The following is an 18,810-nucleotide window of genomic DNA, read 5'->3' as shown; positions in this document are numbered from 1 at the left end:
ACTATTTCGGCATAGCCTATAAAGCAGTTTAATTAAATGGAATGTTAGTTGTAAACAAACGAGCTACTTGGTGAGGCTTGGCCTCACAGATGCGCTCGTGCCTTAGATGGCAGGAAAAATCTTCACGATAGGCCTATTAACTAACCACCCGATTCACGTTGGCTGGGGGGAAGGGGGGCCATCAGACAATTGTGCCCAGTTAATCCAGCCCTTCCCCCAAAAAATCACACCTTCCCACCTCTGACAGCTTAAAAGAAGTCAAGAGGACTCCTTACTCACAGACCTATTCCTATGCAGCTACAGGAGCTTCCAATCGCGAGGAAGCAATTTTGCATTGTAGGCATAAATAACATGCAATAACGCCGCCAACAACAACCAAAACTAGGCTAATCATTGTCAACATGTAAATTAAATGTAACATTATTGTGAATCAAATTAAAATGTTCTCTTTTGCAAATGTAGGCATAGTAACAGAATAATTTAATAATGTTACAAGATACTACATCAATCCATATGTTTCATTGGGCTACTAGGCTATTTGTTTTGCCTTGACTCATTTAGGCTAGGCCTTTTTATTCAGGGGCCATATTCACAAAGAATTTTAAGGCTAAAAGTAGCTCCTAACTGGCGAATTTAGGAGCAACTCCTAAAAATAATGGGCGTGTCACTCCTAACTTTAGGACTCCTAATTTTGTCACAAAAAGTAATTCACGAAGCATTTTAGACCTAAAAGTAGCACCTAAGTCTGGGACAGCTTAAGTCGAGAGGACTCCTAACTCACTAAGACCTATTCATAAACAGCTTTTTTGTGGCATTTTACGTTGCGATGTTTTGAAATAGCCTATGCGCAACAGGAGCTTCCAATCGCGAGGGAACAATTTTGCATTCATAAAAGGGATGCAATAACGCCACCAACAACAACACAAACTACTCATTGTTAACATGTAAATGAAATGTAACGTTTCATTGTGAATCAAATTAAAATGTTCTCCTCTTTGCAAACGTAGCCTAGGGATATGGTGACAGATTAATTTAATAATGTTGCAAAGGTAGGCTACTGCATCAATCCATAGGCCTATGTTTCATTAGGCTACTAAGCTATTTGTTTTGCCTTCCTCTTTATTCATTTAGGCTAGGCCTTTTTATTCAGTTATTAATCATCTTCCGTCCTTCGCACTACTTGTGTAGTGCACGCATTCTCCGACCTGTCACCTGTCAGTCATCATCGGAAGAGAGGTGTTTGGAATTCCCGCGTTACAATCGTCAGCCAATCAAGGTGGTCACTTCAGTCAAGCTCGTGCATGAGTAATGACGTCATCCATAGCCACGAAGACTCACTCCTAGTTTAGGAGTTGTCTGAAAGGCTTTGTGAATAACTTTTAAGAGAAAACTCCAATCTAAAATCTTTAAGTGCGATTTAGGAGTAGCCTACTCCTAGTAGTAAGATAAAAGCCTTTGTGAATAGCCTATGGCCCCAGTTATTCATCATCTTCCGTCCTTGTGTAGCGCACGCATTCTGAGACCTGTCACTCATCATCGTAAGGGAGGTGTTTGGAATCATGCCCACGTTACAATCATCAGCCAATCAGCCAATCAAGGTGGTCACGCTTGCCCATTTACCCAAATTAATGGTCGAATATTACTGATGATTATTGTTATTTAAGAACATGCAGTGTGCGTAGGGTACCAAAAACATCTTGCTCGTAAAAAAGCATCATAACGCACATTCTGGCGGGTCTGTTATTTACTGTAGGCTGCGCAAACCACATGCCTTTATTTTGGGTATATTTTGGCTTTATTTTATATAAAGCCTGCGCTGACAGTAATCCTCCTGCCCCTGATAGGCCTACCACAGCTGTGGATAGTGTGGAATGTTCAAGTAATAACACAATCCAATGTGTGTCTCAATTGTCCCCCGCTGACCACCTCACACATTTCTCTAGATTTTGCAACGAACTTACATGACACAATGCCATAAAATATGCCAGTTTTAGGACACATAATAATGTTTGTAATGATACCAGGTAGGCCAGGTATTGTCGAAGGTGCATGGTGAAGTGAAATTCTTACTTTGGAAAACAAACATTTGCCGATATCATCGCCGATCATCAGAATATTGCAATAGATTCTGTGTTCTGGACTGCAGGTAACTTGTTAAGCCAGTGGTTATCAAACTTTTATTTCATTCCCCACTTTGATCAAGGGGCATGACTGATGATAGTGGAGATAACGTGTTATCCCGAGGCTTTTGCAAGTCAGCATCTTCGACGGTAGTCTATTAAAAATATAAGTTTTCGATGTCCCAAACGGAGAGCCATACTTTATTGTTTTTAACGATCTCTATGCTACTCACAAAAATGTAGGTATGGGGACATGATGAAGTAGGTTATCCAACTGTCGTGTGTTAAATTATTGTGATTACGAGCCAGTGGTTTTCAAACATTATGTGTGACTCGGACATCTAACTAAATGCAACAGGCTCATATCGTCCTCGCATTCGCAAAATGAGGACCAGTGTTTTGTCAAATTGCAAATAGCTATTCGTTTTAACTTTTTTTTTAATGATAGTAGCCTATACAAAAAGCACTTCATACTATCTTAATATTGGAATATGGGGAGGGAAGTGGCGCGTCTGCAGTCAGCCAAATATGAATGTAATTCTGCGGCATAAAGCAGATGTAATTGTTTATCGTACAGAAAAATAAAAATGACATGTCAAGCAGTCAATTGACTACATTGCAGTCAAGAAGTAGGGCAAATTAATTTACGAAACCAAAACGTGGGTCATAGTTGTCTAAGCCTCTATTGCGTAGCCTGTTAAAAACGTCGCCAGATAGTATTAAATCGGCAACAACATTGTTTTCTGCAGAAGCCTACCCAAGGCTACAGATTAATTCTGAACAGTTATTTCTCTACTGGCTCAATTATCACACCACTGTTTTGATTTGCGTAGTTGCGTTAACCCCAACACTGACAATAATGTAGACAGCAAATTTCGATTTCGATTTTCGTGTAGTCAAGCCTTAAGCCATACCCAAGTAGCCTAAATCGAGGTAATGTTTAATTATGCATGATTTATTTTGTTATTGAATTCGTAGGCTGGGATTACTCTCGGCAACAATTATGTAAGGGACGGCAGGCAGAGCGATGTACAGTGGCAGAGCGACGCACAGTGGCTGAAAGTGGTACTAAAGCTTCACGCAGCTTCACGCCGCGTAATACGCGAATGAAGTGGTCATTTGAAAGCGATGCCCACTGTACACACACACACACACACACATACGCACGCACGCACGCACGCACGCGTCAAACAAACAACTGCAGCAAAAGATGTATATGATGCAAAAGCCAAATACCAATACAGTAAGGAAAGCAGAAAAGAGGGTCAAAGCAATTGCACATGTGCATGTGTACTCACGCTGAGAACATTTACATGCACTTCCATATACACATTATATGTGTGTGTGTGTGTGTGTGTATGTGTTTCCAGTACCTCCATCTTACTCCTAAGCCCTCTGCGTATAGCGTCCATGATGTTGTGTTGGACGATCTCCCGGAACTCCTTCTCTGGAGTGCCCAACGCAGCCAGCTGCTCAATGACCGTCGACAGACACAAGATGGCGGTGTCCGCCAGAGACATGTCCCCTATCTGCGCACGCACACACATACACACACACCACACACACACACATACACACACACACACACAATAACCATTAACAATTTGCTCAGAATTGTAGGCTATTCAAATCATATTTGACAAATCTGCTTCTAAACCTGACTGTACTTAATCTGCCGTTTTGCACATGCGTCCATCTTTTAGGTTCTATTGGCCAGGGAATGTTGATAAGGTTCTATTGGCCAGGGAATGTTGATAAGTTTATATTGGCCAGGGAATGTTGATAAGGTTATATTGGCCAGGGAATGTTACACTCGTGTGCAACGAACAGCCTATCACCATGTATTCAGAAGTAGCAAAAAATTGTCCACTATAGCTGAAAGGCGTTGACAAAAACGTTATAAATACGTTCAAAGAACGCCTGACCCCGCGCCTTTTTGAAAGTTTGACAGTAGGCTATAATAACGCTCTATATATAATAAGCAGACAGTAGGCTATAATAACGCTCTATATACAATAAGCAGACACTAGGCTATAATAATGCTCAATATACAATAAGCAGACACTAGGCTATAATAATGCTCAATATACAATAAGCAGACAGTAGGCTATAATAACGCAGCAGCAAACTTGCTATGTTGGGGCTTTTGTATGCTTAATATCATGGTGGTGTGCTGTGAGATTCTCTCAAAGTAAATAGTGTGTCCTGGCGTCGCAAGAGGAAATCCTTTGGGAAATCCCGCTCCATTAACACACACTCACAGTTGTGCATCAGTGTTTACATGTCTGTCTTATTCAGCTAAATAATCTTTTTTCCTCCTTCAAATCTCTCTCCCTCTCTCTGACTCTCTCAAAAGTCAGAAAGAAAAACACATCACTTGCACATGCACTTTCTCTCTCTCTCACACACACACACACACACACACACACCTCAAACGAGTGGAAGCAGTTGTGCATGAGTGTGTGCAGGTATCTCATGTCCAGCACACGCATGTCCTGCACACGCCTGGTGGCCTCCTGGAACGCTGTCAGACGCACATCAAAGTAGATTTCATCCAGGTGACGACTGTCAAACGCATTCAACTGTGGGGGGAGAGAGAGGGAGAGGGAGAGAGAAAGTGAGGGATAGAGAGAGATAGAGATGGAGAGATAGAGAGGGACAGGGAGAGGGATAGAGAGAGAGAGTAAGGCAGATGGTAACAACAAGGCATCCAATAGGGATGAACATGAACTGCATGTGTGTGTGAATTACCTGAACAGACAAATATGTACAAATGTGTGTGTGTGTGTGTGTGTTACCTGCACAGCCATGTCTGTGATGTATTTGAGCTCCCCATCCAGCTCTGCCAGTGTCTGCAGGGGACATACACATAATTCATATAAACATAATTACCGGTAATATAAACATAAATATAATCATAATTAATATAAACATAATCATAAAAAATATGAAATATGAAACATAAATATAAACATAAACATAAGCATAATAATCATTAATATAAACATAATCCTAAAAACTGAAGAACTACAACTGTTACACAGGACAGGACAGTACTGGAACAGTGTGTGTGTGTGTGACAGGACAGCACTGGAACAGTGTGTGTGTGTGTGACAGGACAGGGAACAGTGTGTGTGTGTGACAGGACAGGACAGGACACCACTGGAACAGTGTGTGTGGGTGGGTGGGTGACAGGACAGCACTGGAACAGTGTGTGTGTGTGTGTGTGTGTGTGTGAGAGACAGGACAGCACAGCACGGGAACAGTGTGTGTGTGTGTGTGTGTGTGTGTGTGACAGGACAGGACAGGAAAGCACTGGAACAGAGTGTGTGTGTGTGTGTGTGTGTGTGTGTGTGTGTGTGTGTGTGTGTGTGACAGGACAGGACAGCACTGGAACAGTGTGTGTGTGTGTGTGTGTGACAGGACAGGACAGTACTGGAACAGTGTGTGTGTGTGTGTGTGACAGGACAGGACAGGACAGGACAGCACTGGAACAGTGTGTGTGTGACAGGACAGGACAGGACAGCACTGGAACAGTGTGTGTGTGACAGGACAGGACAGGACAGGACAGCACTGGAACAGTGTGTGTGTGTGTGTGTGTGTGTGACAGGACAGGACAGGACAGCACTGGAACAGTGTGTGTGTGTGTGTGTGTGACAGGACAGGACAGTACTGGAACAGTGTGTGTGTGTGTGTGTGTGTGACAGGACAGCACTGGAACAGTGTGTGTGTGTGTGTGTGTGTGTGTGTGACAGGACAGGACAGCACTGGAACAGTGTGTGTGTGTGACAGGACAGGACAGCACTGGAACAGTGTGTGTGTGTGTGTGACAGGACAGGACAGCACTGGAACAGTGTGTGTGTGACGTGACAGGACAGGACAGGACAGGACAGCACTGGAACAGTGTGTGTGTGTGTGTGTGTGACAGGACAGGACAGGACAGTACTGGAACAGTGTGTGTGTGTGTGTGTGTGTGTGTGTGTGTGACAGGACAGCACTGGAACAGTGTGTGTGTGTGTGTGTGGTGTGTGTGTGACAGGACAGGACAGGACAGCACTGGAACAGTGTGTGTGTGTGTGTGTGTGTGTGTGACACAGGACAGGACAGGACAGTACTGGAACAGTGTGTGTGTGTGTGTGTGTGTGACAGGACAGGACAGCACTGGAACAGTGTGTGTGTGTGTGACAGGACAGGACAGGACAGTACTGGAACAGTGTGTGTGTGTGTGTGTGTGTGTGTGACAGGACAGGACAGCACTGGAACAGTGTGTGTGTGTGACAGGACAGGACAGCACTGGAACAGTGTGTGTGTGTGTGTGTGACAGGACAGGACAGCACTGGAACAGTGTGTGTGTGACAGGACAGGACAGGACAGCACTGGAACAGTGTGTTTGTGTGTGTGGTGTGTGTGTGACAGGACAGGACAGGACAGCACTGGAACAGTGTGTGTGTGTGTGTGTGTGTGTGACCGGACAGGACAGGACAGTACTGGAACAGTGTGTGTGTGTGTGTGTGTGACAGGACAGGACAGTACTGGAACAGTGTGTGTGTGTGTGTGTGTGTGACAGGACAGGACAGCACTGGAACAGTGTGTGTGTGTGTGGCAGGACAGGACAGTACTGGAACAGTGTGTGTGTGTGTGTGTGTGTGTGACAGGACAGGACAGCACTGGAACAGTGTGTGTGTGTGACAGGACAGGACAGCACTGGAACAGTGTGTGTGTGTGTGACAGGACAGGACAGCACTGGAACAGTGTGTGTGTGTGTGTGTGAAAGGACAGGACAGCACTGGAACAGTGTGTGTGTGTGTGTGTGTGTGTGACAGGACAGGACAGGACAGCAATGGAACAGTGTGTGTGTGTGTGTGTGTGTGTGTGTGTGAGTGTGTGTGTGTGTGTACCTGAAACACAGCACACAGTGCCTGGCGTGAGAGTTTGCTTTGGAGTGTGGACAGTAGGCGACTCATGGGCTTGAGGAACTCTGCGGGGTTAGAACACTGCTTCAGAAGGTTCTGTGTCGTCTCCAGGATGTCCAATTCAGTCTCCTACAGTAACGCAGTGGACACAGTTAAACACACACACACACACACACATACGTAGGGAATTTTCAGTTTTAAGATCATTTGCAGGTCTCAAACACCTCATACAATAAAGCCATGCTGTGTCTAGAGGTGCATTGTGGGTAGTGTAGGTTGGGGTCTTACCTGGGCAGTCTTTGGTTTGGTCAGGTAAGGCAGCAACAAGGTGATGAGTGTGGCACTCTGCTGTTTATCCCTCACAAATCGGCTGATCCTGAACACACACACACACACACATACACACACACACACACACACACACACACACACACACACACACACACAATGTTACAAAAAAGTAATCCTGTGTCATTTACGCAAGCACAAACACAACATTTGCTTTGAGAATCCAGTATTATCACAAGTCTCAGAGAGTCTTGTGTGTGTGTGTGTGTGTGTGTTGGACATACTTGGAGAGGATGTTGAGTTCCTTGCCAACTTGAGCACGGAACTTCTTCTTGCGGAGGCGGTCAGAGTTTCGTACCATCTTACTCAGGTACTGAAGAACCGCCGGAACATGAGGGTAGAGGAGCTTAGAACCCAAACTCACAGAGTCTGAGAGAGAAAAAGAGAGAGAGAGAGAGAGAGAGAGAGAGAGAGAGAGAGAGAGAGGTATGGGAGACACAGCAAATGTACATTTATTCATTTAGCAGATGTTTTTATCCAAAGTGACTTAACATATGTCAATTATATTATATTATAAGGAATTAAATTGTTCCCAGAGCAATTCGGGGTTTAATGCTAGCCCAGCTCCTTAGCTACTACGCTACTACTGCATGCTAGCCCAGCTCCTTAGCCACTACACTACTACTGCATACTAGCCCAGCTCCTTAGCCACTACACTACTACTGCATACTAGCCCAGCTCCTTAGCCACTACACTACTACTGCATGCTAGCCTAGCTCCTTAGCCACTACACTACTACTGCATGCTAGCCCAGCTCCTTAACCACTACACTACTACTGCATGCTAGCCCAGCTCCTTAACCACTACACTACGCTACCACCAGCCTGTTTGGGATCAAAGACAGAGAGGCATGTTGACATGATAAAAAATTCTGAAATAAAAACATTAACCTCTGACCTGAAATCAGCCTGACATTTTCCTCAAAGACGACGTGATCCCCACCCCTCTACCAATCAAAGGCCTGAAACAGGACATTAACCCCGCCTCCTACCTTCTGAGACATCAGAAGCTCCTCCCAGCTCCGGAACCACGCAGTCATTCACACACAGCTCCTCCTCCTTCTCAGCCTCATTCTCCGTCTCCATAGCGACAAAGTCCTCGGTGGTGAGCAGGCTCTCTGCGATGTCCATTACCATGGCGGTGGTTGCCGGGGAAACGTTTTTGACAGAGAGCAGAGCGAAGACGTTAAGGAGGACGCCACACTCCGGGTGTCCAGGTCTCTGCTTGGCCAACAGGGGGAAGAACCTGCACACATACACAAGCAGATCCCACAGTCAGAGAGACACCTCTCTCACACACACACATACACACACACACACACACAGGGGGAAGAACCTGCACACATACACAAGCAGATCCCACAGTCAGAGAGACACCTCTCTCACACACACACATACACACACCCACCCAGAGGGAAGAACCTGCACACATACACAAGCAGATCCCACAGTCAGAGAGACACCTCTCTCACACATACACATACACACACAACAGAGGGAAGAACCTGCACACATACACAAGCAGATCCCACAGTCAGAGAGACACCTCTCTCTCACACACACAGCTAAAAGAGGGAAGAACCTGCAGACACACACACAAGCCAGAGAGAGAGAGGCACACACACCTGTCTTACCTGGTGACAATGTGTGCCTTACCTGTGGCATATTGTGTGTGTGTGTGTGTGTCTTACCTGGCATTCTTGCTCCAGATGTGGATGAGTTTGAGCAGAGGCGTGGGGGCATAGGGGCTCTCTGAAGGCAGACGACAAATCTTGGGGAACATACATAAATATAAATATAAACAAACACACACACACACACCTCTTGATCTAGCCTAATTTGGCTATTTAAAGGCAATTTATTGTCAAAACACAACACACAATGTAAATTAAATATAACAAACATTAAAGGACTTGATCACACACAAACTACTATTTTACTGACTAAAAAATAATTATTATGTAGGAAGTTTAGAAGTTTAGAACCTAGACCTGCACACTAAAGTGCACCAAATTCAACACAAATGACTCAATACAATTGCAGGAGGTCTGCGTCCTTTCTTTTCCAGATATTTTAGGATTTCACAGTGGTATCGAGCATCGAGATATTTATGGCAGGTGTTGTATCAAAGTCATAATTTTGGTATCTATCACTAACACACACACACACACACACACACACACCTGAGGCCAGACGACTGCGTTGAAGATGGCATCGATCTGGTCTGCAGTGAAGTTGTAGGACTCGAAGCTGCTGAAGAAGTCTTGCACCCGCAGCAGCCCCAAGCGCCTCAGGTTCTTCAGAGGGGCAATGCAGCCTGGCTTCAACTGCAGCAGAGAGAGACACGAACACGAGTCAGAACACACACACACACACACACACACACAGCACTTTGGGCTCACACAGGCACACATACATATTTGTTTTCCAGCACGAGAGAGAGAGAGAGAGACAGAGACAGAGACAGAGAGACAGAGACAGAGACAGAGACAGAGAGACAGAGAGACAGACACACACACACACACACACACACACACACACAAACCTGTTCTCTGTGCTCCAGTACGCGTGAGACGGAGGCGGTCAGACACAGGAGGATCTGGAACAGCTTGGGCAGGTGAGTGTCCAGCAGGTGACCCAGCTTGTCCAGCAGAACCGCCACCACGTTCAGCAGGCTGTGCTGCCGACCCACCGGCAGAACCGCCGCCGGGTTGGACTCCTGGACCACGCGGTCCACCGCCTCTGCACACCCTCCTGAGAAAGAGGAGGAGAAGGAGGAGGAGGAGGGTGAAGAGGAGAAGGAAGGAAGAATTAAAGGATGGGGGACGAGGAAGAGGAGGATTATGAGGAGGAGGAGGCAGGGGGGGGTGAAGAGGAGGAGGAATTAGAGAAGGGGGAAGAGGAAGTGGAGGAAGAGGAGGGGGAAGATGAAGATGGAAATTAGAAGAGAACATTTACTTGTATTTAATTAGCAGATGCTTTGGTCTAACCAAATTAAGAAGAAAATTCAAGCTACACGGCAGAGAATGTAAGAGATAGCAACTTTGCACTGATAAAGAGGAGATAAACAGTGCCAGGAGAAGATGATGTGGAATGAGAGAAAGAAAGAGGGAGAGAGTGTGTGTGTGTGTATGTGTGAGAGAGAAAGAGAGAGAGAGTGTGTGATGTGTGTGTGAGATGTGTGTGTGTGTGTGTGAGAGAGAGAGAGAGAGAGTGTGAGAGTGAGAGAGTGTGTATGTGTTACCTTGACTGTAGTGAGCCACTGGATCCAGTAGCATGTCTATAAAGACTCCCAGCTCGTGGGGTTGGCACCCGGCGAGGAACCTTAGCACGATGGAGGAGCGTGAGGCAGTGACCGCTTTCCCCTGGAACTTACTGCCCCCCTTAGTGGACATACGACCATACAGGATCCTACGATATACACACACACGCGCGCGCGCGCGCACACACACACACACACACACACACACCCGCGCGCACGCGCACGCACACACACGCACACACACACACACGCACACACACACACACACACACACAATTATCTGTAACAGATCTTGACCAAATCCAGCCCCTAACCGTAACCATAAATTGTAGTAAATGAGTGTCAACAGATCGTTTGTTGATAATCTGAGCATCTTCTGTACATTTATTCATTTAGCAGACGCTTTTTATCCAAAGCAATTTACATATGTCAATCATATTAAAAGAGCCATTGTGCTCGGAGCAACTCAGAGTTAAGTGCCTTGCTCAAGGGCACAACGGTGGAAGCCGGGTATTGAACCCATAACTTTTAAGGCTACTACATGCTAGCCCAGCTCCTTAGCCACTATGCCACTACTGCATGCTAGCCCAGCTCCTTAACCACTACGCTACTACTGCATGCTAGCCCAGCTCCTTAACCACTACACTACTGCTGCATGCTAGTCCAGCTCCTTAACCACTACGCTACCACTGAATGCTAGCCCAGCTCTTTAGCTACTACGCTACTACTGTATGCTAGCCCAGCTCTTTAACCACTACAGTACTACTGCATGCTAGCCCAGCTCCTTCCCACTACGCTACTACTGTATGCTAGCCCAGCTCTTTAACCACTACAGTACTACTGCATGCTAGCCCAGCTCCTTAACCACTACGCTACTACTGCATGCTAGCTCAGCTCCTTAGACACTACACTACAATACTACTGCATGCTAGCCCAGCTGCTTAGCCACTACACTACGCTACTACTGCATGCTACCCCAGCTCCTTAACCACTACACTACTACTGCATGCTAGCCCAGCTCCTTAGCCACTACGCTACTACTGCATGCTAGCCCAGCTCCTTAGCCACTACACTACTACTGCATGCTAGCCCAACTCCTTAGCCACTACGCTACTACTGCATGCTAGCCCAGCTCCTTAGACACTACACTACACTACAGTACTACTGCATGCTAGCCCAGCTCCTTAACCACTACACTACTACATGCTAGCCCAACTCCTTAACCACTACACTACTACTGTCCAACATCTGTAGATCAGTGGGTGGATTATCCATGAATCCTCGCCAGACCATTTCACCCCAAACCTGTGGAACCTGCGCCCACTCAATTATAATAATCACTCAATCACTTCTGCTGACAAACACAGACATGATCTCCAAAAGTTCTCCAGAGAAAGCACACACACACAAACAGACAAAGTACCTTACTGATAATAACCATCAAACACACACAGAAACTAATTCCTTCGGCCAACTGAGAGACAAACAAACAGACACAGATAGACACACACACACACACACACACAGAGAGAGAGAGATAGAGACAGACCAAGAAAGACAGATGGACAGACAGACAAAGACAGATGGACAGACAGACACACACACACACACCTCATAAGCAGTGGTATGAGCTGTGGCCTGTGGTCCTCTTGGACCACTGTTCCCTCCTCAGAGATGTTGAAGTGGACAATCTCATCCTTAAAGTGTTTATCATCCAGCAACCTCTCCAGGTTCTCTCTGTTATAACACACACACACACACACACACACACACACACACACACACACACACACAAACACACACAGTTATACAGGAGATAGGACAACTCACCTCCTTGTTGACATGAATGGTGAATAATGTGAACAACAGGTAGGGAAATGAAGATAAACAAACAGTCGGTTTCTGGTAGTGTTCTGACGCCTGGTAGTGCTTTCATTTTGAGCAGGATAATTCACCAACTAAACCAGTTTTTCTGGGGACCCACTTTTTAAAAATGACATACTATCGCGACCCAACTCGTGACTGTGGTAGTTAACAAACTAGATTAGTGGTTCTCAAACTTTTTCTTTCATTCCCCACTTTGATCAAGGGGGCATTCTCGAGCCCCACCTGTCCCTCCTCGCTCTAAGAAAGTGGTAGGTCAAGCTTAAAATGGTCAAATTTATTGAAATAATGACAAGTTCTAAATATATCCTCTTCAACAGAGTTAAAATCAGCTAGTGCTGCAGATATAATAATAAATAAATACATAACACACATATTTCTGTTTTTCAGCAACATATTAGTAAGCATAGGCCATTTTACAGCATTGTACAATATATTCAATGAAATACCAACATGCTGCATTAAATGGATCCATAATCCAGTCATACTGAGCACTGCTGGTTGGGAAATATTTTTGAAATAAACTTTGCAGGGATGTGATGTAGGCCTACTGTTTAATACATGGGATCACAAGAGTGCCTCACAATCAGACGTTTCAGCGATTTCGCTCAGAAATCTCAAAGGCATAATACTGTCGCGATCGAGGCGCCTGTCCCATACTCAAGTTTTTTTGGTGAATGCAGTAATCTTATTTGCTAGGTGAGGTAGGTGCTTGTCTTTGCCTTGTAACTGGACATTTAACTCAAATGTATCGCTAAGATATATCAAATATATTGCTAAGATAGGCCAGCTTAGTCAAGAAATGTTCATTAGTGAACGTGCTTGCAGATTCAAACATGCGCTCTTACTCCAAGAAGAGGCGACTCGGAGCTCAAACACGCGCGACAGCACTTTACCTCGGTAAAAGCCACCTTGCCTCGCTGTGAAACAGTACAGCCTTTTGGTCAGCTACCATCTCTTCGCAAAGTGCGGAGAATAGACGCGCTTTTAAGGGCCGGGTTTTGATGAAATTCACCACTCTCACAACAACGTTCAAAATCTCATGTAGGTCGGGACTAACTAAGCTGCCTTGACACGAGCGCTTCCCTGTGAATAACACAGTGCGTCCATTGCGCATCGGGTGCTACCTGGGCCCAGGCTACAGATAAAAAAAATAAATTAAAAAAACTCGTTCATGCCCCACCTGGCATGTCTCCGCGACCCAGTAGTGGGTCGCGACCCACAGTTTGAGAAACGCTGAACTAAACTAAGATGATTTACAGGAACCCTTCTGTGTGTGTGTGTTTGGGAACATTACGAGGGTGCATTTCACCTTGGCAGAGCTCTGCTCCTTTAGTTATGTTATGAGTACACCTTCCTGGAAATGTAGGTCATGTCAGAAACTGATAGCTCTGTGAGTGTGTGTGTGTGTGTATTTGGGAATCTGTTAATATGCTTGTGTGTGTGTGCATGTGTGTATGTACAGTATGTATGTGTGTGTGTGTGTTTGTGTATTAGCGAGTGTGTTAGTATGTGTGTGCATGTGTGTGTATGTACGTGATAAGCCTAAAGGCTTCCTTTAGCTGAGTGATGTGAAACTAAGCTCCATAATGAAACCCAACCCCGGCCCATCTCCCTCTCATCACCCGTCTCCGTGGAGTTACTGCCCTCCTGTCAACATACCTGCCCCTCAGGCTACCATGGCAAACGGAGATGGGCCCATGACAGCTGTGATTGGCTCAGAGAGCAGACAGGAAGACAACAATGAGTTCTATTCACAGCCAGCTACTGTGCCTGTGTTACAGTGGACCTGATAACACTGAAGTAGAGAGCCATGTTCAAGCCTGTGTGTGTGTGTGTGTGTGTGTGTGTGTGTGTGTGTGTGTACACTGACTTGTATGGCAGGATGGCAGGATCTTTATAGGTGAGCACACACTCCAAGGCCATCTTCTGGATGTTCTGGTCCTTATGGCACAGGAGCTGGGGATGAGAGAGAGAGGGAAGGAGAGAAGGACCGAGAGAGAGAGGGAGAGATGGAGAGAGAGGTGAGAGGGATAGAGAAGGAGAGGGACAAAGAGAGAGGAGAGAGAGAGGAGAGAGAGGGAAGGAGAAATAAAGAAGGAGAGAGAGAGGGATACAGAGAGGGAGAGAGAGAGAGTGAGTGCAGAGTTGAGGTTTAGGGTGTCATTTGAAACAGGGCATCAACATGTGCAGAGAGAGGAAGTGATGCATGTAGAAACAGGAAGTGATGTGCAGAGACAGGACGTGCTGCCTGCAGTACCTTTGTGTATAGTTCTTTGAGCTTGGGCTCCAAGTAAAGGGCCCGTGGGTTGGTGAACTTGGAGAACACCTTCAGATGGGCTATCAGCTGCCTAAGGACACACACACACACACACACACACACAGTCAACACACACTTTCAGATGCGAAACACACACACTCTTCATAAGTACATAGTGTATGTGCACACAAAAAGAGGGTCTGAAAAATATTTCCTATCGACACACTGATGCTAATGGCAATTAAAAAAGAACAAACAAACAAACTAAACAAAGTGCATTCTATTACCTTTTGAAATTCAAATGAGGAAGCGATAGGAATCGAAATCGATAAGCACAATTGGAATTGGAATCAATACAATTTTAATGGTAACCAACCCCGGTCAAAGGTAGGGCTGCAACTAACAATTATCATAGTTGATTAATCGATTATTCTTATTTTCTTGATTAATCGATTAGTTGTTTGATTGATAAAATGCCAGAAAATGGTTTTGTCCACACACCAAAGACATTTAGTTCACTGTCATTGAGGAGCAAGTAAAGATGAAAATATTCAAGTTTAGAATTTTGATGTATTTTCCTTAAACAAATGACACAAACCGCTAAATCGCTTACCAGAATAGTTGGTGATTAATTTAATAGTCAAAAACTAGTCAAAGGTCAAAGGTCATACTCACTTAGCGGCGGCACGTCGTGGTCCCTTCCTCCTGCTCCTGGGGCCCTCCTCCTCCTCCTCTTCATCCTTCCCCTCTGCGTCCTTAGTGGCGCCCCCTGCTGCCTTCAGGAGGTTCTGCGTCGGAGCCACCATCAGGTCAGACGGGAAGAACTCCTCCCTGTCAATCACAGCACCAGGAGAGGGGCTTAATTCACACCAGGAAGACGGGTGTCCATGAGTACCAAAAAGGTGCTTCAGGAAAGTCCAGTTAGTTGTTAGTCAACTTCAAAGGTGAAGTTGATATAAATGTCAACCAATCAAATAAATTTGACGAAGAATAACGTGGACCAGTCAACCAATCAGATTAAACTGATGAGACCATGTGGACCAGTCAACTAATCAGATTAAAGTTATGAGAAATAGTGTGGACCAGTCAACCAATCAGACTAAAGTGATGAGAGATAGTGTGGAACATTCAACCAATTAGATTAAAGTGATGAGAGACAATGTGGACCAGTCAACCAATCAGATTAAAGTTATGAGAAATAGTTTGGACCAGTCAACCAACCAACCAATCACACACACACACACCCCTACCTGATGAAGCGCAGCAGTAAGGGACTGAGTTCTCTGCTCCTGGGTTCCACGCGCTCGGGGAAAAGACTCATGGCGCGCCACAGAAGGTTCCGGAAGTTGGTGAAGTCAGTGCGTTCATCGATCCCCTCCTCCCCCTCATCCAGCTGCTCCAGGAAGAGAACGCCCACATCGCCGCTGGCCGACACGTCTCGTCCAGCGTCTGACTCCTCCCCTTCCTTTTCCTCCTCCTCCTCTTCTTCCTCTGCCTCCATACCTTCATCAGCCACCTCCTCCTCCTCCTCTCCATCAGCAACGTCATCTTCATCCCCATCTGCAGCACCCTCAGCATCCTCATCCTCCTCATTGAGTTCGTCCTCTGAAAACACACACACAGAAGCGGACACACACGTGGACACACACACGTACACACACACACACACACACACACACACACAGAGGCACCAACACACACACACAGACACGGACAAACACACCAATGTATTAATTTAAAGTCATTTTTCAGTGCACTAATACAAAACGGCACTATTCCAGAGCAATGATGATATTCAATAGGACCAAGTGTGTGTAGTCTCTGCCGTGACTCTGTCTGGCTGTGTTTGAGCGTGTGTGTTTAGTGTGTGTTTCAGTGTGTGTGTGGTCTGTGTATTTTTCTATTACCTGCCAGCTGGGCCACCATGTCCAGCTGCTCATGGAACACCCTCCAGAACGCCTTACTGTCCATCCCCTGGGCATGCGACCTGGGAGAGAACGCAGAGGAGGAGATGAGGAACGAGAGAAAGGAAGAGGGGGATGGAGAGAGAACACAGGGGAGGAGATGAGGAATGAGAGAAAGGTAGAGGGGGATGGAGAGAACGCAGAGGAGAAGATAAGGAACGAGAGGAAGGTAGAGGGGGATAGAGAGAGAACACGGAGGAGGAGGAGAAGTTAAGGAACGAGAGGAAGGTAGAGGGGGATGGAAAGAGAAAGCAGAGGAGGAGATGAGGAACGAGAGAAAGGTAGAGGGGGATGGAGAGAGAAAGCAGAGGAGGAGGAGAAGTTAAGGTGAGAGAAAGGTAGAGGGGGATGGAGAGAATGCAGAGGAGGAGGAGAAGATAAGGTGAGAGAAAGGTAGAGGGGGATAGAGAGAGAGAGCAGAGGAGGAGAAGTTAAGGTGTTTTCGCTTATGGAATGATAGAAAGGTAGAGCGGGAGGGGGAGAGATAACACCTTCCTATCCATCCCCCAGGCGTGCGAGATGGGGGAGACAAGGAGGAGCAGGAGATGGAGGGGTCAGTTAGTTAGATACAACTACTACTGACCAGACGAGATACTGGCAACTTCCTACTGACCACACGAGATACTGGAAACTTCCTACTGACCACACGAGATACTGGAAACTTCCTACTGATCTCACGAGATACTAGCAACTTTCTACTGACCAGACGAGATACAGGCAACTTCCTACAGACCAGACGAGATACTGGAAACTTCCTACTGACCACACGAGATACTGGAAACTTCCTACTGATCTCACGAGATACTAGCAACTTCCTATTGATCTCACAAGATACTAGCAACTTTCTACTGACCAGACGAGATACTGGCAACTTCCTACTGACCACACGAGATACTGGAAACTTCCTACTGATCTCACGAGATACTAGCAACTTTCTACTGACCAGACGAGATACTGGCAACTTCCTACTGACCGCACAAGATACTGGAAACTTCCTACTGACCACACGAGCTGTGGAACTGCTAAAGCTCTTATGGAATGAGGGAGAGGGTGGGTGGGAGGGAGGGAGGGAGGGAGAAAAGATGGAGGAAAGAGAGAGAGGAGATAAAGAGAAGAGAAAGAGAGAGAGAGAAAGAGAAAGAGAAAGAGAAAGAGAGAGAGACCCAAATGCTTTGGCAATACTGTACAACGTTATGGTCATGCTAATAAAGCTCCTTTTAAATTTGAATTGAATTTGAGAAAGAGAGAGAGAGAGAGAGAGAGAGAGAGAAGAGAGGCTGAGTGACTCACACAAGCAGCTCAATGACGGCGTCCCACAGAGGTGTGAAGTTCACAAAGAGCATGGCGATCAGGTAGCGCAGAGGCACCTGTCGACACACACACACACACAAACACTTAATCTTAACAACACACATCTCACTCACACACACAAATACATGCACTCTTAACAACTCACATCACATCACACACACACACACTCTTAAAAAGCACACATTTCACACACACACTTCCTGAAATGAATGGGTCAAACTACATGGCATAAACACAAACTACAACTACATACACACAAACTTAGGTAGACATGGGTACAGCTTCCTGAGGTATGCACACACACACACACACACACACACACACACACACACACGCACACACCTCCTGAAATGGTCCGGTGGGTAGGCAGGGCTGCACCAAGTCATGGCGTAGCTTCCTGAGGTGAAGCAGCTTCTCTCTGTAGTCCTGGACAGTCGCAGGGACCTGCTCTGCCTGAAGGCATATGGCAAACACTGTCTGCCTGTCTCTGGGCTCTTCAGCCTAATACACACACACACACACACACACACATGCGCACACACACAGAAAAAACAAAATATATGATTAATGTGTACACAGCCAGATAGCCATGATTCTCTAAAGACACAATAGAGTAGAACACGAACACACACACACATTTACAGAGTAGAACACAAACACATGAACCCAAGCTGATAAAACAAAACTGAGAAAAAATAAAAACAGAAAACAAGGAAAAATCTTTCTTAAAAAAGCATGTGGAAAATGCA

General features: G+C 45.8%; 1 protein-coding gene across 3 annotated transcripts in view; it reads right to left on the bottom strand.

Annotated features, from left to right (window-relative positions):
- Positions 1–18,810, bottom strand: part of utp20 (UTP20 small subunit processome component) — a 59,298-nt gene that overhangs the window by 27,730 nt on the left and 12,758 nt on the right. For 2 of the 3 annotated variants that reach the window (XM_042078569.1, XM_042078572.1), the window contains exons 18-36: positions 18,404–18,562; positions 18,041–18,117; positions 16,694–16,773; positions 16,037–16,391; positions 15,462–15,617; positions 14,787–14,877; positions 14,400–14,485; positions 12,254–12,379; positions 10,625–10,791; positions 9,926–10,134; positions 9,564–9,707; positions 9,072–9,151; positions 8,373–8,626; positions 7,606–7,750; positions 7,322–7,409; positions 7,019–7,162; positions 4,919–4,972; positions 4,550–4,702; positions 3,494–3,649 (exon numbers count right to left, since the gene is read on the bottom strand). In XM_042078569.1, the coding sequence (XP_041934503.1) occupies positions 3,494–3,649; positions 4,550–4,702; positions 4,919–4,972; positions 7,019–7,162; positions 7,322–7,409; positions 7,606–7,750; positions 8,373–8,626; positions 9,072–9,151; positions 9,564–9,707; positions 9,926–10,134; positions 10,625–10,791; positions 12,254–12,379; positions 14,400–14,485; positions 14,787–14,877; positions 15,462–15,617; positions 16,037–16,391; positions 16,694–16,773; positions 18,041–18,117; positions 18,404–18,562 (2,724 nt within the window). Of the gene's footprint in view, positions 1–3,493; positions 3,650–4,549; positions 4,703–4,918; positions 4,973–7,018; positions 7,163–7,321; positions 7,410–7,605; positions 7,751–8,372; positions 8,627–9,071; positions 9,152–9,560; positions 9,708–9,925; positions 10,135–10,624; positions 10,792–12,253; positions 12,380–14,399; positions 14,486–14,786; positions 14,878–15,461; positions 15,618–16,036; positions 16,392–16,693; positions 16,774–18,040; positions 18,118–18,403; positions 18,563–18,810 lie in introns of all 3 variants that reach the window. The other variant, XM_042078570.1, reaches the window with a different exon arrangement.

The sequence above is a fragment of the Alosa sapidissima genome, chromosome 22 (assembly GCF_018492685.1).
Source record: "Alosa sapidissima isolate fAloSap1 chromosome 22, fAloSap1.pri, whole genome shotgun sequence".
Lineage (NCBI taxonomy): Eukaryota > Metazoa > Chordata > Actinopteri > Clupeiformes > Clupeidae > Alosa > Alosa sapidissima.
The sequence above is the reverse complement of the archived record's forward strand: the minus strand, read 5'-3'. Positions and strand labels throughout refer to the sequence as shown.